General features: G+C 43.9%; 1 protein-coding gene across 1 annotated transcript in view; it reads left to right on the top strand.

Moving 5' to 3' along the window:
• SLC22A16 (solute carrier family 22 member 16) overlaps window positions 1–24,807 on the top strand; it is a 174,727-nt gene extending 149,920 nt beyond the window's left edge. Inside the window, exons 7-8 of the mRNA XM_069726137.1 lie at window positions 16,453–16,552; window positions 24,529–24,807. Coding sequence (XP_069582238.1) covers window positions 16,453–16,552; window positions 24,529–24,750 — 322 coding nt within the window. The 3' untranslated portion in view covers window positions 24,751–24,807. The remainder of the gene's footprint in view (window positions 1–16,452; window positions 16,553–24,528) is intronic.
• Window positions 24,808–26,742: the final 1,935 nt, after the last annotated feature.

Genomic DNA, 26,742 nt, shown 5'->3' with positions numbered 1-26,742 from the left:
CTGTTGTCGCCCAAACACTTAATTGCCAATACAGCCAGCTGACGCTTGCCACTAGATGTTCCATAATGGGACACCTCGTGTGCAACAGTGGCAGCTGTGGATGGAGTGGTCATGCGACTGCGGTCTGTGGACGAGCTCTCGCTTCTGCTGGAGGATGAGGAGGAGGAGGGGGGCAAACGCCTACAGCCAACTGTTTCCTAGACCATGGGCTAGGCAGAACTGTCCCAATATTGCTGTCTCCTGTGGACTCTGCATCCACCACATTAACCCAGTGTGCCGTGATGGACACGTACCGCCCCTGGCCATGCCTACTGGTCCATGCATCTGTTGTCAGGTGCACCTTTCTACTCACAGATTGCCTGAGTGCATGGACAAAGCGGTCTTTTACATGCTGTCCACCAGCATGGGCTGGGATGGCTTTTCTCGAAAAGAAGTGTCGACTGGGTAGCTCGTAGCGTGGTACAGTGTAGTCCATCAGGGCTTTGAAAGCTTCGCTTTCAACTAACCGGTAGGGCATCATCTCTAACGAGATTAGTCTAGCAATGTGGGTGTTCAAACCCTGTGTACGCGGATGAGAGGATGAGTACTTCCTTTTCCTAACAAGAGTCTCTTGTAGGGTGAGCTGGGCTGGAGAGCTGCATATGGTGGAACTAGCGGGGGTGCCGGTGGACATGGCAGACTGGGAGAGGGTTGGTGATGGTATTCTTGCTGTTGGCCTACATACAGTGTTTCCTACCAAGAACCTGGTGATTCCCTGACTGCTTTGGCCTTGCGAAGAAAACCTCCACATTTGCTGCAGGTGGTGTGGTAAATGGTGGGCTTACAGTGAGGGAAGGGATGTAGCATTGCTGACTAGCTTCATTGTGAGAGGGTGCTACAACGTTAAGGGACGTTTGGTAGTTAGTCCAGGCTTGCAAGTGCATGGTGGTTAAATGTCTACGCATGCAACTTGTATTTCGATTTTTAATATTCTGACCTCTGCTGAAGGTCCTTGAGCATTTTTTACAAATGACTTTGCACTGATCATTTGGATCTTGGTTAAAAAAATGCCAGACTGCACTCTTCCTACTATCGGATACCTTTTCAGGCATTGCACACTGAGCTACTTTAACCGGATGGCCACGCTGTCCTACAACTGGTTTTGGTTTTGCCACATGTTTTTTGCCAGATACGGGCCTGCCAAATGGAACCTCTTGCGTTGTTGATGCCTGCTGCGGCTCCTCCTCCTCCGCTTCAGAGCTACTGCCGCCTGCACCCTGTTCCCCCAATGGCTGCCAATTGGGTTCAACAACTGGGTCATCTATGACCTCCTCTTCTATGTCCTGTGCACCTTCCTCTGCGTCATCATGTAAGCCGGTGCTATAGCGTTCGTGACGGGACTCCATAGTCTCATCAGGGTCAGATTCTGGATCAGTACACTGTGAGGGCAATGTTCTGATCTGAGTCAAAGGAACATCATAATAATCTGGCTGTGGCTATGCATCTGTGCACTCCATGTCCGATTCATCTTGTAATGGGCATGGCCTGTTAACAATTTCCCTTTCTAACCCAGGAAGGGTATGTGTAAAGAGCTCCATGGAGTAACCCGTTGTGTCGTCTGACGCATCCTTCTCTGTTGTTCTGGGTGAAGAACACAAGGAAGCGACTTGTCCCTGACCAGGAACATCCACTGACGACGCGCTACTTTTACATTTTGCACTTTCCGAAGAGGAGGCAAAAGAGCTAGAGGCAGAGTCAGCAAGAAAAGCCAAAACTTGTTCCTGCTGCTTCGGCTTTAAAAGCGGTTTTCCTACTCCCAGAAAAGGGAACGTTCGAGGCCTGGTGTAGCCAGACGATGACGCTGGCTCAACAACTCGAGACTTAGGTGCAATATTGCTTTTCCCATGACCACCTGATGCTCCACCACCACTACCATCATTACCAGTTGGCAATGACCGCCCACGGCCACGACCTCTTCCACCAGACTTCCTTATTCTTTGAAAAATGTAACCAAACAAACGGTATTTGGTACTGTAAAATCAGTTACAAGGTGTACGCAAACTTGTAGTGAATTTAAATCTCCCTTTATAGGTGGGTGAGACTGCAGGGAAAATTAGGCCCACTGTAGAACAGTACACAGCTTAAGTGGCAGACAGATATGCCACTAACAGGACTGACGCAGATGCACACTGCCAATTAAAATCTTCCCCTTTTTTTTATGGAAGACTAGTGAATAAATCAGGCCCACTGTAATACAGTATATTTTCTGTGGCAGAAAATGAGTGACAGATACCACAGACAGGAATGGCACAGATGCAGATTTGCCAATCTTAATCTCCCCCTTTTTTATTTTTTCTGGGAGACTAGTGAATAAATCAGGCCCACTGTAATACAGTATATTTTCTGTGGCAGAAAATGAGTGACAGATACCACAGACAGGACTGGCACAGATGCAGATTTGCCAATATTAATCTCCCCCTCTCTTTTTTTTTTTGATATGGGAGACCAGTGAATAAATCAGGCCCACTATATTACAGTATAGTTTCTGTGGCAGAAAGTGACTTGAAGATATATATATATATATTAAAAAAAAAGGGACTGTGCTACAATTACTATCTCTCTACAGTAATCTCTGAAAAGTATGGCAGGCAGCAATAAAAAGGACTGCTGCACACAAAAGTGTGGACAAACAAACATTATAGCTGTGCAGAGAGGAAGGAGCTACAGGATTTGTGCTTTGAAAAAAGCAGTTGGTTTGCACAGCGGCGTACAAACAGCAATGCAGCTATCAGGGAGCCTTCTAGGGCAGCCCAATAAGCTACAGAGCTGAGGAAGAAAAATCTAGCCTCCACTGTCCCTGCAAAGAAAAGGTGGTGTTGGACAGTGGAAAACGCTACAGCACAAGCGGTTTGGGGGTTAATGTACCCTGCCTAATGCTATCCCTGCTTCTGACGAAGCGGCAGCAACCTCTCCCTATACTCAGATCGGCAGCAGTAAGATGGCGGTCAGCATGCACGCCCCTTTATAGCCCCTGTGACGCCGCAGAAAGCAAGCCAATCAATGCCATGCCCTTCTCTAAGATGGTGGGGACCAGGACCTATGTCATCACGCTGCCCACACTCTGCGTCCACCTTCATTGGCTGAGAAATGTCACTGAACGCGTCATAGGAAACGCGACTTTGGCGCGAAGGTTGCCGACCGCGTGGCCGACCCCACACAGGGATCGGGTCAGGTTTCATGAAACCCGACTTTGCCAAAAGTCGGCGACTTATGAAAATGACCGATCCATTTCGCTCAACCCTAGTGATCACAAAATAATAAATTTTCATGTATCCTTTAATAAGATGTGTAGTAGAGGGGTTACAAGGACACTAAACTTCAGGAGGGCAAATTTCCAACAGATGAGAGAGGATCTTGGTGCAATTAACTGGGACGATATCCTGAGACCTAAAAATACACAAAGAAAATGGAAGACATTTATTAGCATCCTGGATAGGACCTGTGCACAGTATACACCGTATGGGAATAAACATACTAGAAATAGGAGGAAACCAATATGGTTAAATAGAGCTGTAAGGGGCGCAATAAGTGACAAAAGAAAGCATTTAGAGAATTAACCCCTTAAGCCCCAAGGGTGGTTTGCACGTTAATGACCGGGCCAATTTTTACAATTCTGACCACTGTCCCTTTATGAGGTTATAACTCTGGAACGCTTCAACGGATCCCAGTGATTCTGGCACTGTTTTCTCAAGATATATTGTACTTCATAATAGTGGTAAAATTTATTTGATATTACCTGTGTTTATTTGTGAAAAAAACGGAAATTTGGCGAAAATTTTGAAAATTTCGCAATTTTCCAACTTTGAATTTTTATGCAATTAAATCACAGAGATATGTCACACAAAATACTTAATAAGTAACATTTCCCACATGTCTACTTTACATCAGCACAATTTTGGAACCAAAATTTTTTTTTGTTAGGGAGTTATAAGGGTTAAAAGTTGACCAGCAATTTCTCATTTTTACAACACAAATTTTTTTTAGCGACCACATCTCATTTGAAGTCATTTTGAGGGGTCTATATGATAGAAAATACCCAAGTGTCACACCATTCTAAAAACTGCACCCCTCAAGGTGCTCAAAACCATATTCAAGAAGTTTATTAACCCTTCTGGTGCTTCACAGGAATTTTTGGAATGTTTAAATAAAAATGAACATTTCACTTTTTTTCACAAAAAATTTACTTCACCTCCAATTTGTTTTATTTTACCAAGGGTAACAGGAGAAAATGGACCCCAAAAGTTGTTGTACAATTTGTCCTGAGTACGCCGATACCCCATATGTGGGGGTAAACTACTGTTTCGGCGCATGACAGAGCTCGGAAGCGAAGGAGCGCCATTTGACTTTTCAATGCAAAATTGACTGGAATTGAGATGGGACGCCATGTTGCGTTTGGGGAGCCCCTGATGTGCCTAAACATTGAAACCCCCCACAAGTGACACCATATTGGAAAGTAGACCCCCTAAGGAACTTATCTAGAGGTGTGGTGAGCACTTTGACCCACCAAGTGCTTCACAGAAGTTTATAATGCAGAACCGTAAAAATAAAAAATCATATTTTTTCACAAAAATTATCTTTTCACCCCCAATTTTTTATTTTCCCAAGGGTAAGAGAAGAAATTGGACCCCAAAAGTTGTTGTACAATTTGTCCTGAGTACGCTGATACCCCATATGTGGGGGTAAACCACTGTTTGGGCGCATGGGAGAGCTCGGAAGGGAAGTAGCGCCGTTTGACTTTTCAATGCAAAATTGACAGGAATTGAGATGGGACCCCATGTTGCGTTTGGAGAGCTACTGATGTGCCTAAACATTGAAACCCCCCACAAGTGACACCATTTTGGAAAGTAGACCCCCTAAGGAACTTATCTAGATGTGTTTTGAGCACTTTGACCCACCAAGGGCTTCACAGAAGTTTATAATGCAGAGCCGTAAAAATAAAACAAAAATTTTTTCCCACAAAAATTATTTTTTTAGCCCCCAGTTTTGTATTTTCCCGAGGGTAGCAGGAGAAATTGGACCCCAAAAGTTGTTGTCCAATTTGTCCTGAGTGCGCTGATACCCCATATGTGGGGGGGAACCACCGTTTGGACGCATGGAAGGCCTCGGAAGGGAAGGAGCGCCATTTGGAATGCAGACTTAGATGGAATGGTCTGCAGGCGTCACATTGCGTTTGCAGAGCCCCTAATGTACCTAAACAGTAGAAACCCCCCACAAGTGACACCATGTTGGAAAGTAGACCCCCTAAGGAACTTATCTAGATGTGTGGTGAGCGCTTTGACCCACCAAGGGCTTCACAGAAGTTTATAATGCAGAGCCGTAAAAATAAAACAAAAATTTTTTCCCACAAAAATTATTTTTCAGCCACCGGTTTTGTATTTTTCCGAGGGTAACAGGAGAAATTGGACCCCAAAAGTTATTGGCCAATTTGTCCTGAGTGCGCTGATACCCCATATGTGGGGGGGAACCACCGTTTGGACGCATGGAAGGCCTCGGAAGGGAAGGAGCGCCATTTGGAATGCAGACTTAGATGGAATGGTCTGCAGGCATCACATTGCGTTTGCAGAGCCCCTAATGTACCTATACAGTAGAAACCCCCCACAAGTGACCCCATATTGGAAACTAGACCCCCCAAGGAACTTATCTAGATGTGTTGTAAGAACTTTGAACCCCCAAGTGTTTCACTAGTTTATAACGCAGAGCCGTGAAAATAAAAAAAAAAAATTTTTCCCACAAAAATTATTTTTTAGCCCCCAGTTTTGTATTTTCCCAAGGGTAACAGGAGAAATTGGACCCCAAAGGTTGTTGTCCTATTTGTCCTGAGTACGCTAATACCCCATATGTTGGGGTAAACCCCTGTTTGGGCACACGGGAGAGCTCGGAAGGGAAGGAGCACTGTTTTACTTTTTCAACGCAGAATTGGCTGGAATTGAGATCGGACGCCATGTCGCGTTTGGAGAGCCCCTGATGTGCCTAAACAGTGGAAACCCCCCAATTATAACTGAAACCCCTAACCCTAATCCCAACAGTAACCCTAACCACACCTCTAACCCTGACACACCCCTAACCCCAATCCCAACCCTATTCCCAACCGTAAATGTAATCTAAACCCTAACCCTAACTTTAGCCCCAACCCTATCTGTAGCCTTAACCCTAGCCTTAACCCTAGCCCTAGCCCTAACCCTAACCCTAACCCTAGCCCTAACCCTAGCCCTAACCCTAGCCCCAACCCTAACCCTAGCCCTAACCCTAGCCCTAACCCTAACCCTAGCCCTAACCCTAGCCCTAATGGGAAAATGGAAATAAATACATTTTTTTTATTTTTCCCTAACTAAGGGGGTGATGAAGGGGGGTTTGATTTACTTTTATAGCGAGTTTTTTAGCGGATTTTTATGATTGGCAGCCGTCACACACTGAAAGACGCTTTTTATTGCAAAAAATATTTTTTGCGTTACCACATTTTGAGAGCTATAAATTTTCCATATTTTGGTCCACAGAGTCATGTGAGGTCTTGTTTTTTGCGGGACGAGTTGACGTTTTTATTGGTAACATTTTTCGGCACGTCACATTTTTTGATCGCTTTTTATTCCGATTTTTGTGAGGCAGAATGACCAAAAACCAGCTATTCATGAATTTCTTTTGGGGGAGGCGTTTATACCGTTCCGCGTTTGGTAAAATTGATAAAGCAGTTTTATTCTTCGGGTCAGTACGATTACAGCGATACCTCATTTATATTATTTTTTTATTTTTTGGCGCTTTTATACGATAAAAACTATTTTATAGAAAAAATTATTATTTTTGCATCGCTTTATTCTGATGACTATAACTTTTTTATTTTTTTGCTGATCATGCTGTGTGGCAGCTCGTTTTTTGCGGGACAAGATAACTGTTTCAGCGGTACCATGGTTATTTATATCCTTTTTTTTGATCGCGTGTTATTCCACTTTTTGTTCGGCGGTATGATAATAAAGCGTTGTTTTTTGCCTCGTTTTTTGTTTTTTTTCTTACGGTGTTTACTGAAGGGGTTAACTAGTGGGCCAGTTTTATAGGTGGGGTCGTTACAGACGCAGCGATACTAAATATATGTACTTTTATTGTTTTTGTTTTTTTATTTAGATAAAGAAATGTATTTATGGGAATAATATTTTTTTTTTTTTTCATTATTTTGGAATATTTTTTTTTTTTTTTTTTTTTACACATTTGGAAATTTTTTTTTTAACTTTTTTACTTTGTCCCAGGGGGGGACATCACAGATCGGTGATCTGACAGTGTGCACAGCACTCTGTCAGATCACCGATCTAAGAGAAGTCTAGGCTGCTTCACAGTGCCTGCTCTGAGCAGGCTTCTGTGAAGCCACCTCCCTCCCTGCAGGACCCGGATGCCGCGGCCATATTGGATCCGGGTCTGGAGCAGGCAGGGAGGGAGTTAAGACCCTCGCAGCAACGCGATCACATCGCGTTGCTGCGGGGGGCTCAGGGAAGCCCGCAGGGAGCCCCTCTCCCTGCGGGAAGCTTCCCTATACCGCCGGCACATCGCGATCATGTTTGATCGCGGTGTGCCGGGGGTTAATGTGCCGGGAGCGGTCCGTGACCGCTCCTGGCACATAGTGCCGAATGTCAGCTGCGATAGGCAGCTGACACCTGGCCGCGATCGGCCGCGCTCCCCCCGTGAGCGCGGCCGATCGCATATGACGTACTATCCCGTCACTGGGAATTAAGTCCCAGAGCACCTCGACGGGATAGTATGTCATATGGGATTAAGGGGTTAAAGGAAGTAGGTAGTGATGAAGCATTAAATAAATACAAAAAATTAAATAAATTCTGTAAAAAGAAAATCAAGGCAGCAAAGATTGAGACAGAGAGACTCATTGCCAGAGAGAGTAAAAATAATCCCAAAATATTCTTTAACTACGTAAATGGTAAGAAACTAAAAAATGATCGTGTTGGCCCCCTTAAAATTAGTCTGGGTGAAATGGTGGATGAGGATGAGGAAAAAGCCAATATGCTAAATGACTTTTTTTCATCAGTATTTACACAAGAAAATCCCATGGCAGACAAAATGACTAGTGATAAAAATTCCCCATTGAATGTCACCTGCTTAACCCAGCAGGAAGTACGTCTGCGTCTAAAAATCACTAAAATTGACAAATCTCCGGGCCCGGATGGGATACACCCCTGAGTACTGCAGGAATTAAGAACAGTCATTGATAGACCATTATTTTTAATCTTTAAAGACTCCATAATAACAGGGTCTGTACCACAGGACTGGCGTATAGCAAATGTGGTGCAAATATTCAAAAAGGGGACAAAAACTGAACTCTGTAATTATAGGCCAGTAAGCTTAACCTCTTCTGTGGGTAAAATACTGGAGGGCATTCTAAGGGATGCTATACTGGAGTATCTGAAGAGGAATAACCTCATGACCCAGTATCAACACGGGTTTACTAGGGACCGTTCATGTCAGACTAATCTGATCAGCTTCTGTGAAGAGGTAAGTTCCGGTTAGCAGTGGGGTACCACGGGGGTTAGTATTGGGCCCTCTTCTTTTTAACATATTTATTACTGACCTCGTAGGGGGCATTCAGAGCAGAATTTCAATATTTGCAGATGACCCTAAACTCTGCAGGGTAATCCATACAGAGGAGGACAATTTTATATTACAAGATGATTTATGTAAACTAGAAGCTTGGGCTGATAAATGGCAAATGAGCTTTAATGAGGATAAATGTAAGGTCTTGCACTTGGGTAGAAGTAATAAGATGTATAACTATGCGCTTAATTCTAAAACTCTGGGCAAAACCGTCAATGAAAAAGACCTGGGAGTATGGGTGGATGACAAACTCATGTTCAGTGGCCAGTGTCAGGCAGCTGCTACAAAGGCAAATAAAATAATGGGATGCATTAAAAGAGGCATAGATGCACATGAGGAGAACATAATTTTACCTCTATACAAGTCACTAGTTCGACCACACTTAGAATACTGTGCACAGTTCTGGTCTCCGGTGTATAAGAAAGACATAGCTGAACTAGAGGGGGTGCAGAGAAGAGCAACCAAGTTTATTAGAGGGCTAGGGGGTCTGCAATACCAAGGTAGGTTATTACACTTGGGGCTATTTAGTTTGGAAAAACGAAGACTAAGGGGTGATCTTATTTTAATGTATAAATATATGAGGGGACAGTACAAAGACCTTTCTGATGATCTTTTTAATCATAGACCTAAGACAGGGACAAGGGGGCTTCCTCTACATCTGGAGGAAAGAAGGTTTAGGCATAATAACAGACACGGGTTCTTTACTGTTAGAGCAGTGAGACTATGGAACTCTCTGCCGTATGATGTTGTAATGAGTGATTCATTCCTAAATTTAAGAGGGGATTGAATACTTTTCTTGAAAAGTATAATGTTGCAGGGTATATATACTAGATTCCTTGATAGGGCGTTGATCCAGGGAACTAGTCTGATTGCCTTATGTGGAGTCGGGAAGGAATTTTTTTCCCCAAAGTGGAGCTTACTATTTGCCACATGGTTTTTTTTTGCCTTGCTCTGGATCAACATGTTAGAGCATGTTAGGTTAGGCTATGGGTTGAACTAGATGGACTTATAGTCTTCCTTCAACCTTAATAACTATGTTACTATGTTACATTTCGGGGCTGATATACAGCATTCTATGATGCTGTATATCTGCCCTCAACACAACCTGTAAGGGTATGTGCACACGTTGCGGATTAGCCTTAGGAATTTCTGGTGCGGATTCTGCCTCTCCTGGCAGAAAACGCAGCTGCGGATTTGTCGCAGTGTTTTTTGTGCGTTTTTGCTGCGTTTTTTTTTTGCGGATTTGCTGCATTTTTTACCCCTGCGGATTTCTATAATGGAATGGGTACAAAAACGCTGCAGATTCTCAAAAAAGAAGTGACATGCTACTTCTTTTAAACCGCAGCATTTCCACAGCGGATTTTCCGCAACATGTGCACAGCTTTTTTTTTTTCTCACTGATTTACATTCTACTGTAAATCAATTGTGGATCTGCAGCGTTTCAAAACGCTGCGGATCCACAGAAAATCCACAACATGTGCACATACCCTTAGAGAAGAAATATAACTTTTATTATACTTGAAGGTTTCTAACAGGAACGCGGGATGCAGTGATGGACGGGAGGCAGAGCAAGGGTTAACAGGTTTATTAACAATAAGCGCACTCCACAGAGGGAGTAGTGAGTTGCAGGGTAATGGGGAAGAACTGGGAGAATGTCGGGGTAGGTCAGGGACGAATGAAAGTTTAGTATTGGATAGAGAAAAAGTATCAGACTGTAGTCTTCTTGTGTTCGGTGCCTCAGGGGTCCAACGGTGGCACCGACAACTGCGGCATGTGCTGTCTTGATGAAGTTTGTAACAAATGGGGATCCAACGGTGGCACGGACAACAACGGTACGTGACGCCTCGTCACAGTCTCTGGGAAGCGGATAGATTTACCGTGCTTGGAGGTGTCTAGCATGGTACTGAGTCTAGTGTGGGGAGTCACCGGCAAGTAGCTCTGCTCTGGGGCGTGTGCAGGTATATGGACCAGAAGCTCTAAAACTATAATGCCTGGCGAAGTCAGGTCACGCGTGTTTGGGCCGCTATTAACGAACACAGTCAGGGATAGCTGAAGTTTAGGCTCCCGGTCTCTTTTCAAGCAGCACGCTCGCGGTACTCACTTTCCCGGGGTGTCTGGCACCTGACTTTATGGCGATCACTGGACAAGAACTGTACATCTCCTTAACTCTTGTCCCTGCTGGCGGCAGCGGGCGACGGCGGTCGCTGGTCTGTGTGACGTAGGTGCTCCCCAGACAGAGCACTCCTCTTTGTCTGCTGCAGCACCCGACTTGGCTCTGCTCTGCACTGCACGGCTCTGCGCTGCATGGCTCACTTCTGCTCGGCTCTGCGCTGCACAGCTCACCTCTACTCGGCTCTGCGCTAAATGGCTCTGCTCTGCTGGCAGCGGTACCACTCTCAGTATTGCTGCTGGGCACACCAAGTCTCTCAGCGCAGCAGCTCCTATGTTCCTGATCCGCTGGAACACGGCCTGTCAATGGCCCTGTACTCTCTGGTGGGAAGGGGAACAGGGCACATGGCCCGCCTGACTACGCGCTACTCAGTGCTAAACTGCCTTCCTTCGCGTGCTTACCCTTTTTCTTTCTCCATCCCCTTCTTACAGCAGGAAGCCCCTCCTCCCTAGAGCTTCCCTCAGGCCACATGGGGAGGTCAGTCTCCCTCAGGCTTCCCCCCGGAAGCAGTGGATGCAGCCTCTCTAGTTCCGGACCCAGCACGCAGGTACCCGCTGTCTCATCCACCCCCTTACATACTCACCTGCGGAGCGGTACGGTCCGAGGGGTGTCCCTGGTCTTGGTCCTGCGCAACCCATCTTTTTACAATTGTCGTCCTCCTGCTTGCTTCATGTGGATGACACGTCCCTTCTAGAGATGGGCGAGCACTAAAATGCTTGGGTGCTCGTTGCTTGAGTTTAGCAAATTGGAATGCTTGGGTGTTTGACCCGAGCAACGACCCTAATTTAAGTCTATGGGAAACTCAAGCATTTTTCCAGCGCCCCCCTCCCCTGGCGGTCTGCAGAGGGACTATAAATTGTGGAAATCGATGGGAACAGTGCTCAAATGACATGGGAACATCATGGAGAAGACCCCTGGAAGCATTTCTGACTCCAAGGTCACTGCTGTTAACAATGTTGTCAGAGTCTTACACCACTTTTACAGACTCACAATAAAACATACAAAAATGAAACCAAAATGGATTTTCCTGGGAAATATGTTAAGGAACATCCTTTCCAGGGTAATGACTTGTATATAAGGCAAAATAAATAACCAAACACAAAAATGCTCCTCCACACCTTGGGCTATGTTCACATATAACGTTTTTGAACTTTAGCATTGCTTTCAACCAAGACAAATGCATTTACTGGGAAATGTCACTTTAACATTTTACAGCCTTATCTGGCCATGTGGTTTGTGACACATCATCAGACACATCCTGTTTTATTTATGCAGGAGGGACTCTGAAAGTCACAAAGCCTATTTTTATAGGGTAGTCAGGCGGCCTTTACTATTCTTAGAGGGCCAGCAGTTGGCCCTCACTATTCTTAGAGAGCCATCAGCCGGCTATGCTTTGCTGTTCCCATTATTAAACAGTGGGTCTCCTATACTGTTATTGGATGCACCCCAATACCCCTTTGAAGAGACATTCAGGAGGGCCTCCTGAAAACAATGTTCCTATTATTAGGAATGGTCTCCCATGGTGTTTGCCTATGCAGTGAATGCAAGGGGTGCCAACAATTTGGAGGCACTCCAATGCCCCTTGGAAGAGTCGTGGAGGAGGGCCTCATAAAAAATGTTCCCATTAGAAAGGAGTGGGTCTCCTATACTTGTAATACCCATGCACTAAGTGTATGGGCTGACAAACATTTACCCCTGGGGGGTATATAAGAACATACTGTATAACAATTTTTTTATGGTCATTATCAACACGGTTTTAAAAAAATTATGTGGGTGTTGCATCACAGACCATGGTCACCCTGGTGATATGGTGGAGGAGGAGAAGGAGGAGGACAACAACAAATAGCCCAAATCAGGAAGCGTATACCCATGTGTGGGTATGAAGAGGTGCATGGGAACAGGCCTCCCAAAAAAGACACTGGATATGAGTTTGTTACGCTGCTATCATTTGGTGGTGTTGAGAAATCTGGCCCAATCCAGCCCTTGTTTATTTTTATAAAAGTCAGCCTGTCAGCATTTTCAGTTGACAGGCGGATGTGCTTATCAGTTATAATTCCACCAGCGGCACTAAAAACATGCTCTGACAAAATGCTAGCGGCAGGGCAGGCCAGGACCTCCAAGGATAGAAAGCCAATTCATGCCATGTGTACAGCTTGGATACCCAATAATTATAAGGCACAGAGGAATCATGGAGGATATTGGTACAGTCAGCAAGGTACTCCCTCAACATCTTCCTTGTGAGAGTACCCCGTGCCTCAGGGCCTGTGCAATAAGAGGGTCTGAGAAAACTCTCCCAGAACTTTGTCATTGTTTCCCTGCCTTTGCTGGATTGGAGGTGTCTCTCTCACCTATACTCCTTGGTTGTCCAACGAACTGTGACCTCTGCCGCCAGCGTTTTCAGATGGGAATTTTTTTTTATAATTCTGCAATAAGTGCCTTTTGGTACTTTCCCATTTTAGTAGACCTGTCTGCCTCAGGAATAAGAGATAGAAAGTTCTCCTTGTAGCGTGGGTCTAGAAGTGTCACCAAATAGTAAAGACTGTCACTCAAAATTTGGAAAACGTGAGGGTCACGGGAAAGGCAGCATAGCATAAAGTCAGCCATGTGTGCCAGATGGCTAACAGGCTAGACTTCCATGTCCTCACCAAGAGGATGACTGACCATGCTTTCCTCCTCCTCCTCCCTGCCCTCAGGCCATCCACGCTGAATAGAGAGTATGTCAGTTGTGCAGGTAGTACCGTCTATAGCACATGAAACTAGTTCCTGTTCTTCCTCCTCCTCCTCTTCCACATTGTCACCCAATCAATGTTGGGATGAGATGAAGCTGGGCTGTGTGTAATTACCCTGTATGGTTCCTTGCTCCATCTTATCATGCTCCACCTGCAATGCATCCTCTTTGATTGTTAGCAGAGAGATGTACCGTCCCTGCCCACAAACACTTCACGTGTCTTTGGTTAGGTGGACTTTCCCAGTTATTGCATTGCTGAGGGCACAGCTAATGTTGTGGGACACGTGCTTGTAAAAGGCGGAAGTGGTACATCGGGAGAAACAGTGGTGGCTGGGGATCGAGTACCTTGGGATGGCCGCCATCAGCTTGCAGAAAGGTTCTGTCTACACAAGCCTAAAAGGCAATATTTCGAGCGCAAGGAGTCACGAAATGTGTGAATTTAGTCATGTGGCCTGTTGGGCGTTGGCAAGGACTGGGGTATGGACAACTGAACGCTGTGCCGGGACAAGGACGTGGATGTGCTTGCTGATGGTGCTAGCTGAGTGTGTGCAATGACAGGTGCAGGGCAGGAGGCATCTTCACATGCACCATGGACAGAGGAATTGGCTTGCGCGCACAACAGCGAAAGAAGCAATGGTGTCACCCGCAGACACTGTTCCTGGACCCTGGGGTTCGGCCCGCAAAGTCAGGTGCTTTGCTGCCATGTTCCTGATCATGCTGGTGGTGGTCAGGCTGGTAGTTTTGCTACCCTTGCTGATGCTGGCCTGGCAGGTGTTGCAAATGGCCTTTTGGGGTTATTGCCAGAGTCTTTAAAATACAACCAGACTCGGGAAGACCTAACATTTGGACTGGCAACTTCCGTCATGTTGGTGTTACAGGGAATGGTTGCCCGCCTTCTGTCTGTGGCCACCACACTGCTTCTTCTTGCCTGTTGGGGTGCTACGCCTCCCTCCACCTGTGTGATGCTGTCCTCACTTTGAATGTCCTCCTGCCAGGTTGGGTCAGTTACTATATCATTCACTACCTCGTCTTCCACTTTCACACCCTGCTTCTCCTCCTTTCTGGCAATTGTCTCATCATCATCCACTTATTGTGACACTTTCCCAATGTCGCCTTTGTGTGAATGGGGTGAAAGGCCTGAATCTGTAAATGGAAAAGTGAACAGCTCTTCATAGTGTCCAAGTGTGGGATCAGTTGTCTCCGGGCACTCGGCATGGTGGTAAGAAGGAGGATCAGCGTGAGGAATATGTGGTCCAGACTCACGGCTACTGAGACTTGACCGTGTGGAAGACAGGGTGGTGGTGGCAAAGTGAGTGGAAGCATTATCCGCTATCCAACCAACAACCTTTTGACACTGCTCTGGGTTCAATAGTGGTGTGTTGCTGTTCCCTAGTAATTGAGACAGGAAGGTCGGGCGAGAAGATGTGGGTGTTTGTTGTGGCACAATTTCAGCTTGCCCGCGGCCTCGGCCTCTGCAAGCTCCACCACCATCACATCCACTTCCTCGTCCCTTGCCATTCGCCTTGCCCATTTTAAATGGAGGAAATTATTTTCCACGTTCACTCCAAATGGCTGAATATGTGACCCGTGTGACAGACAAACCACAGTTTTAAATAGTTGGCCTGTAGGTAACTATTTTTACCAGCAAACTGGTGTCAATAACTTCGCTAACACACTGCAACAAAATTTAAATGGAGGCCAGAAGTGGCAGAATTTTGAGCGCAAATATATGTGATCCATGTGACTGACAATCCACAGTTTTAAATAGCTGGCCTGTAGGTAACAATTTTTACCAGCAATAACTTCGCTAGCATACTGCAATAAAATTTAAATGGAGGCCAGAAAAGGCAGAATTTTGAGCGCAATTATATGTGATCCGTGTGACGAACAAACCACAGTTTTGAACATCTGGTATGTAGGTAAATTTTTTTACCAGCAAACTGGTGTCAATAACTTCGCTAGCACACTGCAGCCCTGAAAATTGGTAACCTTACTTCACATTGGCCAAACCTGGTGTCCAGTTTGCTTTAAGTGGAGTCTATCACCCTCCATATACCTTTTAGAGTAACTGTACAGTGATATAGTGGACTTTCCCCCTATAAATATCATACTAGCATTGTACTTGTTAAAGCTATAGAGCTTGTGCAAATAGCTTTTAACCCATATGCAAAGGAGAGGGCTACGGTCAACTCATGCCATGTCCAGGAGCTGGATGTATTGTTATAACCCCTTATTTGGCTTCTTGGGGACTGCCATAACTAGTGAAAGACAACTCTCACTCCTAGAGCGAATACTGCCCAGAGTAATTGCACATGCGCAGTGAGACTATGATGCTGGCTCTGCCAGCGGCGCATACAAAGTGGCTCGGCACGTTCTTCTGCCATGCTCTCTGTGGACTCTATTTCCTATACTTCCTGATGTAAGGAGCCAGAAAGGAAATGCGACCATCCACTCACGGCTTGTACAGCCAGCATCAGTGCCCATACAAGGAGGGCAGCGTTTGGTCTAGGAGTGAGCGCTCTCCATTACAAGCAAGAGCAGTCCTCAAGATGTCAATTGAGAAGGAGTTACAATGCACCCAGGTTATGGCCACTCCATTGATGCACCGAAGCCCCATTATTTGCCTGTGGATTAAAAGTTATTTTAAGAAGCACTGTACCAGGAACAGGTAGTTGTGGTTGTGGTACTTCTACAGTGCTTCTACTGTCCCATAAACACAAGAAGCAACAATATTTGGGAAACCTCCTTGCATTCCCATTAGCAGACCTTTCAAATCTCCACAGTTTGATTGTTGTAGGGGTGAAGTCATCCATATCACTGTATAGTTAGTCAAAAAGGCATTTTTGAGGGTGACAGATTAACTTTTAAGATGTTATTTACAAAATTTATCAGGCGTCATTTTAAGCAGTTCTTTTTCTTGCAATTCTAGATCCTTGGCTGTTGGTAGTGGGAGCATGATGTGTCGGATTGGAAGTGTGGTTGCTCCATTTTGCGTTTACCTGACAGAAGTATGGATATTCATGCCACAGGTACTGGCTTTTAGACTTCTCTAACCTTATTGGCATATGTATGTGATAACTTATGAATTCACGCTTACATAGTTCTATGGTTTAAACATTTTTTTGACAGTCTCATTTTTCTTTTATGGGAGGAAGTCATAAATCAATGTGTCCACTTTTAGTTTAAACTGAGCAAAAATTTTATGAAAATTGTGAGTTGTGCCAAATTTGTTTGTGCTGTGCTTGCCAAAATGGTTAAAAGTGTTTCTGGTTTTCATAGCCGTAGATTTCATTTTTTGTCTTATTAGCTCAAGATGTATACCTCTTAATACATTTGGTACATTACACGGGTCTACAAAAAATATTTTTTGTAATCATCGCAGGTGACTTTGTACTTTTCTGAATAATCTTTTTGTCCTGATTTAAAAAATGTATATAGTTTTTCTGTAGCATGTATAGTTTCCATGGAGCAGCATCATTATTATAAGGTATAGGAAATATACTGGCGACATTAAGAAAACCGTAATCTACATATCAGAAAAAAATGTTTTACCTTATAAAACAGTTTTTATTGAACCAAAATAATTTCACATGCAAAATAGAAACCAAAATATGAGCAGAAATTAAAAATGCTTGACATTGGACTGTCGTTGATACGATTTTTTTTCAGGGTTGTCCCTATATAATATCCAACAACAATCTGCCATCATTGAGCCATTCCAAAAACTCTGGTAGCGGTGTTCCCTTTCTTTAATGTCCTGGTAAAACCGCTTGCCTTGTTCATCGCTTACATCCCCAAGGTTTTGAGGGAATGAATCTAAAAGTGCATTTTCAGAGACATGCAGCATTCAAGACACTGGTATGCATTTAGCAGTTCCTCAACACCTTCAACATATTTTGGAGATTTTTGTTTTCCTAAGAAGTTTTCACAGATCCACTTGAAGCTTTTCCAGGATCAAAATTCCTTATCATTTAGAGTTCCTTCAAACACATCATCTCTCATAAGCTCTCTGATCTGAGGACCAACAAATACCCCTTCCTTCTGTTTTGCTGGTTAAATGCTGGAGAATTTCTGTGAAATGTACTGGAACCCTTGTGAATTTGTCTTTGCCATGGCTTTCACAAAGTTTTTAATCAATCCCAACTTTATAAGTATTGGAGGAAGAAAGATTTTTGTTGAAGCAACTAAAGGATTATGCTGAACATTGACTCTACCTGGAGCATAGATGTTTCTCTGTCCCCAATCACGATGAACATAATGCTCTACTGTACTTCTACTGTCCCATAAACACAAGAAGCAACAATATTTGGGAAACCTCCTTGCATTCCCATTAGCAGACCTTTCAAATCTCCACAGATATCCCATTGATTATGCTTATATTGTATAGCATCCAAAACAACTGACAGATTTTCATAACTTTCCTTTAGATGACATGAGTGAGCAACAGGGATTGATGGTTTCATATTCCATTGTGAAGCAACACTGGTTTCAAACTTCTCTGGGATGAGTCAATAAACAATCGCCAATCTGTAACAAAATACTCTTGATTCAGTCCTTCAAAGAGGCCATTCACATTGTTACAGTACACCATTGGTCCATCAACTGTGAAAAATTGTGTTTAAAGTGTTACTTCTGTTTCGGTAATAACACACTTTGACATCATCATGAAGAAGATTGTTCTGTTTCAATCTAGATGCTAGAAGTTCAGCTTTATGTTTTGACAATGAAAAGTCTCTGATGAGATCAGTTAATTCATGTTGAGTAAAGCGTTCTGGCTGCTCAGCTGCTCCATCAGGTACATACTCATCTTGACTTAAGGTCTCCATGTCTTCGCCAGTAGCTTCATCTCCATAGTCTTCATATTCTACTTTATTTTCATCCAATCCAGACAATGGTGGTACAGGAACTGGCAAGGTACCATCATGTGGAACTGGCCTAATCGCAGATTAAAGTTCAGGGTAATTAATCTTATGTTTGTTCTTTGTAGAAAAACCCTTCAGTTTGACATAACAAAAGTAGCATTAATATGATTTTTGGGTTCTGTCCAAATAATGAGAACAGCAAATGGTATAGCCACTTTCCTCATATTCAACCAGTCACAAAGACCATTTAAACAACTTAAGCATATCACGTGAGGGGCCCAGCTTTTGTCTTGAACACCAAGTGAACACTTAAAGTACATCTAGTACATCTTTTTAATATCATGAGTGATTGAGGGCCCGACCACTGCCTTTATTGACCAATTCTCCACCTGGCTCCTTCACTTTCTGTCTGCTGACATTCCCACCATCATCATGGGTGACTTCAACATCCCCATTGACACCCACCAGTCAGCAGCCTCAAAACTCCTGTCCCTTACTTCATCCTTTGGACTTACTCAGTGGTCCTCCTCAGCCACCCACACAGACGGACACACATTAGACCTGGTCTTCACCTGTTTATGCCCCCTATCTAACTTCACAACCTCCCCTCTCCCTCTATCAGACCACCATCTACTCACTTTCTCATCCCTGTCCTCCTCACCTGTCACCCATGTCCAGCACCATGCGCACCCATGCAGGAACCTCGCACACCTAGACACCAACACACTCTCTGACTCTATCCTACCACTGTCCTCTATATCCTCACTCCACGACACAGACACTGCCACTGCTTTCTACAATGCCACTCTTGCATCAGCTATTGACACGGTCGCCCCTAGCATAGCAGAGTGCGACGAACCAATAGACAACCCTGGCACAATAACATCACTAAAAACCTTTGGCAAGTGTCCAGAATTGCAGAACGGCGTTGGAAGAAAACGCATTCACAAGATGATTTCACTGCACTCAAACAAGCAACACTGGCATTCAAATCAGCTCTCACCTCTGCTAAACAGGCCTACTTGACCCCCGCATCTACCTTATCCCACAACCCCAAACACTTGTTCAACACTTTTAACTCTATCCTCCGCCCACCACTGCCCCCTCCGAGTTCCCTAATCGTTGCCGAGGACTTTGCCACACACTTCAAGAATAAGATAGACCAAACAAGGCAAGTCTTTGTTGTCCAACCACCACAACCCCTTTGTATGAGAGACCAATGCCCAAACCCCATAACTTCACTCTCCAAAATCTCTGAAGGGGAGCTTGCTCATCTTCTCTCCAAATCGCACCTCACCACTTGTGCACTTGACCCCATCCCATCCCACCTCCTCTCCAACCTCACCACCACACTAATCCCATCCCTAACCCATCTCTTCAACCTTTCACTAGCTTCTGGTACCTTCCCCTCTGCCTTCAAACATGCCACTATCACACCTACCCTCAAAAAGCCTTCCCTTGACCCGATCGCTATGTCCAGCTATCACCCCATATCTTTGCTCCTATTTGCTTCCAAACTCCTTGAGCAGCATGTCCATGCTGAACTTTCCTCTCACTTTGCATCTACAGTGGGGCAAAAAAGTATTTAGTCAGTCTGCAATAGTGTAAGTTCCACCACTTAAAAAGATGAGAGGCGTCTGTAATTTACATCATAGGTAGACCTCAACTATGGGAGGCAAACTGAGAAAAAAAAATCTAGAAAATCACATTGTCTGTTTTTTTAACATTTTATTTGCATATTATGGTGGAAAATAAGTATTTGGTCAGAAACAAACAATCAAGATTTCAGGCTCTCACAGACCTGTAACTTCTTCTTTAAGGGTCTTCTCTTTCCTCCACTCATTACCTGTAGTAATGGCACCTGTTTAAACTTGTTATCAGTATAAAAAGACACCTGTGCACACTCTCAAACAGTCTGACTCCAAACTCCACTATGGTGAAGACCAAAGAGCTGTCAAAGGAAACCAGAAACAAAATTGTAGCCCTGCACCAGGCTGGGAAGACTGAATCTGCAATAGCCAACCAGCTTGGAGTGAAGAAATCAACAGTGGGAGCAATAATTAGAAAATGGAAGACATACAAGACCACTGATAATCTCCCTCGATCTGGGGCTCCACGCAAAATCCCAACCCGTGGGGTCAGAATGATCACAAGAACGGTGAGCAAAAATCCCAGAACCACGCAGGGGGACCTAGTGAATGAACTGCAGAGAGCTGGGACCAATGTAACAAGGCCTACCATAAGTAACACACTACGCCACCATGGACTCAGATACTGCAGTGCCAGACGTGTCCCACTGCTTAAGCCAGTACATGTCCGGGCCCATCTGAAGTTTGCTAGAGAGCATTTGGATGATCCAGAGGAGTTTTGGGAGAATGTCCTATGGTCTGATAAAACCAAACTGGAACTGTTTGGTAGAAACACAACTTGTCGTGTTTGGAGGAAAAAGAATACTGAGTTGCATCCATCAAACACCATACCTACTGTAAAGCATGGTGGTGGAAACATCATGCTTTGGGGTTGTTTCTCTGCAAAGGGGCCAGGACGACTGATCCGGGTACATGAAAGAATGAATGGGGCCATGTATCGTGAGATTTTGAGTGCAAACCTCCTTCCATCAGCAAGGGCATTGAAGATGAAACGTGGCTGGGTCTTTCAACATGACAATGATCCAAAGCTCACCGCCAGGGCAACGAAGGAGTGGCTTCGTAAGAAGCATTTCAAGGTCCTGGAGTGGCCTAGCCAGTCTCCAGATCTCAACCCTATAGAAAACCTTTGGAGGGAGTTGAAAGTCTGTGTTGCCAAGCGAAAAGCCAAAAACATCACTGCTCTAGAGGAGATCTGCATGGAGGAATGGGCCAACATACCAACACCAGTGTGTGGCAACCTTGTGAAGACTTACAGAAAACATTTGACCTCTGTCATTGCCAACAAAGGATATATTACAAAGTATTGAGATGAAATTTTGTTTCTGACCAAATACTTATTTTCCACCATATTATGCAAATAAAATGTTAAAAAAAGACAATGTGATTTTCTGGGTTTTTTTTTCTCAGTTTGTCTCCCATAGTTGAGGTCTACCTATGATGTAAATTACAGACGCCTCTCATCTTTTTAAGTGGTGGAACTTGCACTATTGCTGACTGACTAAATACTTTTTTGCCCCACTGTAACTCTCTCTTTGACAACCTACAATCTGGCTTACGTCCCCACCATTTCACTGAGACTGCCCTGACCAAAATTACTAACGACTTACTTACAGTTAAAGCTAACATACTCCTCCTCCTAGACCTGTCCTCTGCCTTCGACAGAGTTGACCACTGCCTCCTACTACAGATCCTCTCTTTCTTTGGGGTCAAAGACTTTGCCCTATCCTGGATCTCCTCATACCTTGCCAACCGCACATTTAGCGTTTCCTACTCCCATACTACCTCTTCATCTCGCCCCCTCTCTGTTGGAGTCCCCAAAGGCTCTGTCCTAGGACCCTTACTCTTCTCAATCTATACAATCGGCCTGGGACAACTCATAAGTTCCTATGGCTTCCAGTACCATCTATATGCCGATAACACTCAGATCTACCTCTCTGGCCCAGATGTCACCTCTCTGCTCTCCAGAATCCCAGAGTGTCTATCAGCCATACCCTCCTTCTTCTCCTCTCGCTTCTTCAAGCTCAATGTGGACAAATCTGAACTCATTATCTTTCCTCAATCGCGCATATCTTCTCTACCTGATCTATCTATCAAAATAAATGAAATCACACTTTCCCCTGTCCCCAAAATCCCCTGCCTTGGAGTAACCTTTGACTCTGCCCTGTCCTTCAAACCGCACATCCAAGCTCTCGCCACCTCTTGTTGCCTCCAGCTCAAAAATATTTCCAGAATCCGTCCTTTCCTCAACCCACACTCTACCAAAATGCTCGTGCATGTCCTAATCATCTCCCGCCTCGACTACTGCAACATACTCCTCTGTGGCCTACCTTCTAACACTCTCACACCCCTCCAGTCCATCCTTAACTCTGCTGCCCGACTAATTAATCTCTCTCCTCACTACACTCCTGCTTCACCTCTTTGCAAATCCCTTCACTGGCTCCCAATTTCCCAGCGTATCCAGTTTAAATTACTAACACTGACCTACAAAGCCATCAATAACCTTTCTCCTCCGTATATTTCCACACTTATCTCTCAATATCTTCCCTCACGTAATCTCCGGTCCTCCCAAGACCTCCTCCTCTCCTCCACACTTATTCGCTCCTCACCCAATCGCCTCCAAGACTTCTCCCGAATATCACCCGTCCTCTGGAATTCAGAGCCCCAACACATCCGGTTATCCACTACTTTTGGATCCTTTAAAAGAAACCTGAAAACCCACTTCTTCAAAGAAGCTTACAGCCTGTAAAGACCACACGGCCACCTCAACACCATTGGAGCTACTGCAACCCTCGACCTACTGTCTCCTTCCCCATAATCCTGTAGAATGTAAGCCCTCATGGGCAGGGTCCTCTTCCCTCTGTACCAGTCTGTCATTGTTAGTTTTGTTTACTGTAAGTGATATTTGTATTTTGATGTAACCTCTTCTCATGTACAGCACCATGGAATTAATGGTGCTATATAAATAATAATAATAATAATTGAACGTAATTGGCATTTTGATGTAAAAGAACCACACACATAGCAGAATCTGTTCAGATGATTGATTCTCTGTCAGGCATTTTTCTACTTCAAATCAGATCAACAGTAAAGTAAGTTCAGTTCAATGGTGGTGACAAACTAAAAAAGAAATGCGAAGAGCCAGTGAACTATATGTAGATATTTCCCCAGAGATGACAGAGGCAGCTTGTATTTAGGATTGATTTTACTGGAGGTAATCTGGTAGATAACTATATACAGTTGTGAGGTAAACGGGTCAGCCTATTCCTTACAGATGAACATTTTCAGACAGGCAGTTTCTTCGTGTGATACTGGCTTCTTTCAGGTTTTCTCTCTGTGGAGACCCTCACTCAGATACACCTCAATGGCTGAGCTGTTTTCTTCCCTCTGAGGTGACTTGCCCTCCCAGAAATGCAGTGAAAATCCTCTCACAATGGTGGCTGTCCGCTGCCTTCCCTTCTATCTCCCTGTAGCAGATAGAGGGGTATCTTTCATCTAATGCCAGTATCCAAAATGCCTTTCTGTTATAAGCTTTCTTTTGCAAATCTCCCTCTCTAATAGGTTTCGTAACAATTTCCACGCCAATCACTATGAAATCTGTAAGAGAATGGTCAGCAAAAATATGCTGAACAGGCATGTTGTGCCGAGCAGCCATCTTGGGCAAACTCTAGCAAACTAACTTTGCAGCTGATAAGATGCAGTTTCTGAAGTTGTCCCCAGTGTGGAGACTGTGGAAGGTTGCCTCACTTAGCTGCTCCTCGAAGTATATACATGCACATGTGGGTTAAAGCCTCTGGGTGGTTTATTGTATCATAAACCCAAAATGGTAACAGAAAAACAGCCTTTCTGGCTCAAAAGGAAATAAAAAGTTCTGCCCAGTACTGCCCAGAAGGTGGCTGTCCGCTGCCTTCCCTTCTATCTCCCTGTGGCAGGGCTCAGATCCCTTTGGAGGCCTGTCTCCTGTCAGTCTCACATACCAGTCCTTGCTGCCATCACCATCCGTTTCTGACTGACTCAAATTTTAACGCCTCATAACAGTTAGCTCCTCCCCATAACATGTGACTTTCTGAGAAGCAGTCATTGGTTGACTGCACTGTCAATACTCCTTCCCATAAAACCCGCTAAAACCTTTACTGATGTTGTCCCTGTAAGAAAATTCACAATTAAGTAAGACAAGCAAAGAAATGGGAATAACATAGGAAAAAAGACATACATTGAAAATGCAGAAATAACGTAATGACAAAAAAACTATAGCAGAAACATTGTGATAGAGCAAAACTAAGCATATTTTTGGAATCAGCACATCAAACTCCATAAAACAGACATATTACCTTTGCTGATGCTTTTTTGTGTTGACCAGTGTTATAATCCAGTGAAGTGTAACTTAAGACTGGCACATGAGATGGCAGGCTTAATAAATGTGCCCTTGTAACTTTATAGTGGCTTTCCATACTATATTAGTAACAAAAGTAACATATTTAATTTCTATTTTCTCAGCTACTTGTAGGCATCATGGCTTTAGTTACTGGTATTTTAACACTTATGCTTCCGGAAACACTTGGAAAACCACTTGTGAACACTATGGAAGAAGCTACAGAATTACAGAAAATGGAAGAAAGCAAAAGGAAAACTTTACTGGAACCTAATGGCGTTGTGATGGAAAAACTAGAATCTTCTGGTGCAGATATCTCTGATGGATCTTTGATGCACAGATTGTAAAGCTTCTTACCATGTCATATACATTCTCACATACACAATAATCCTCTTGAAAACCAATTATCTTTTTTTGTATGGTGTAAAAAGTTTGCAGGACAGACTGAAAGTTCCCATATAGCATAGAAAATCTAAGTCACAAACAGCAACTTCTGTGAGACAACTCAAGTCATTGCAGTTTTTGAATTTTGGCAATCTGCAAACAAAAAACGGTTAAAGGCTATGAACACTGTCCAGTAGAATTTTTGTATTATTCATTTGCTTCCTAAATGAAAATTTAAGCAACTTTCCAACTAGTCTTCATTATTTTTTAGCATTTTGCTGGTGCAGTGTCTGCAAGTCCTTTAAATAGCTGCCTGCTTTTCAAAACTAATTCAAATCCAAGCTTTTGCACCTCACCTAGTTGTGATGGCTCTCTCTGTTCTACCCCTCCCTTATCAAAGTGTAAGACTAGTTTCACAGTCCAAGGGTATGTTTTCACGGTCAGTATTTCCTGCAGATTGGACACTGCATACAGCCGCAGCGTCCAATCTGCAGCGTCCAGATGTTACAGCATAGAGGATGGGATTTTATGAAATCCCATCTCCACTATGCATGCAGGGATGCCTTCGACTTCCCTGTGTAACTGAACATGCGGCGTGTCTTTCTAGACTGCAGTATGTCACTTTATCTTGCGGAGATGCTCAGTCTCCGCAAGATAAATATCAACGTCCTATGTGTAGGATGTTGTGATTCCGCATGATTCAATGAACATATGCAGAATCACCGCGCGTACAAAAGCCGGCAGTGCTTTGGACGGAGCTGCGTCCAAAGCGCTGCCAATCTGGACATTGGAAACATACCCTTACATTCACTGTCCAAGTACGGACTGTAAAATCTACACCAGCCGCCTGACCCAAACTCAACTAATAGATTTATGAGCTGCTGGAAGTGCCACTCTCCCTCCCATTTCCTTCAACTCATTCATACATATATACCTGTGAGGCTGTTGAATTTCGGTCAAGTAATCTGCTGCCAGTCCAGACATTGTGATCCATATGTCAAATATGTGAAACTGGCCTGATATCAGCTGGGTAGGCGAGGTTATTATACTCATATTTCCACTGCTGTAGAGAGAAAAGAAAGTATCTGTGGTCTCGGGGATGGTGCAGTTGGAGTGGAAAGAAAAGACAAAACAAAGGGAAAAGCACAAAAAAATGAAAGAAGTTCAGTTTAAGAGCTATGCTGATTGCTGATACTTAAACTATATACACAGAGTTCATATCCAGCATTTATTACTGGAATGGAATCTCCCACAAGATAAACTTCGAGCAGGTTGTAAACTAGTGTTGGCTGGGTTGAGAATGAATGAAGGAATGAAGATTGTAGTTACTTTTTTCTTTAGCTAAATGTATGCATAAATGCATACAAAAATATAGTTTTCCATGTCAGAGGTGTCCATAGCCTTTAACGTCTCTCACCCCAATACCATATCAGGGCAAGCTCATACCTTAACACTTGATTTATACTCTTGATAGTTATTTTATAGCTGTAACTGATTATGGGATCATTTTATTTTTGCTTGAACTAATGGACTAGTCAACTCTGAATCACAATGACATTCAAGCTGCTACTATGTAGGCAAACATTTTTAGTTTTTCAATTTGATTTAAATTAATCTTGCTGTTAACTGTTTTGTTTATATAATGGCATTGATTGGTAGAATTAAGATAAGTTAATGAATATTTTGAACAAGTACAAGTTATCAATGTATAGCTTGTTGACCATTCTGTTAGGTGTGTAAATTAGACAGTGGAGGTCATTTGCTTTAGCACATACGTATTTTATAGTGTGACCTGAAATGTCTGTAGAAAAGGCTCAGTCTATGATTAATCACAGACGAAAAAAAGGGGGTTTGTTCAGCTCACTTCATGTATGAAAATATTGAAAAAAGAAGAACTTAGAAGATGCGTGCGAACAATGATTCCTGGTTGGGGAGGATGGTTATGAAGTCTGTGA

The sequence above is a fragment of the Ranitomeya imitator genome, chromosome 5 (genome assembly GCF_032444005.1).
Source record: "Ranitomeya imitator isolate aRanImi1 chromosome 5, aRanImi1.pri, whole genome shotgun sequence".
Lineage (NCBI taxonomy): Eukaryota > Metazoa > Chordata > Amphibia > Anura > Dendrobatidae > Ranitomeya > Ranitomeya imitator.
The sequence above is the reverse complement of the archived record's forward strand: the minus strand, read 5'-3'. Positions and strand labels throughout refer to the sequence as shown.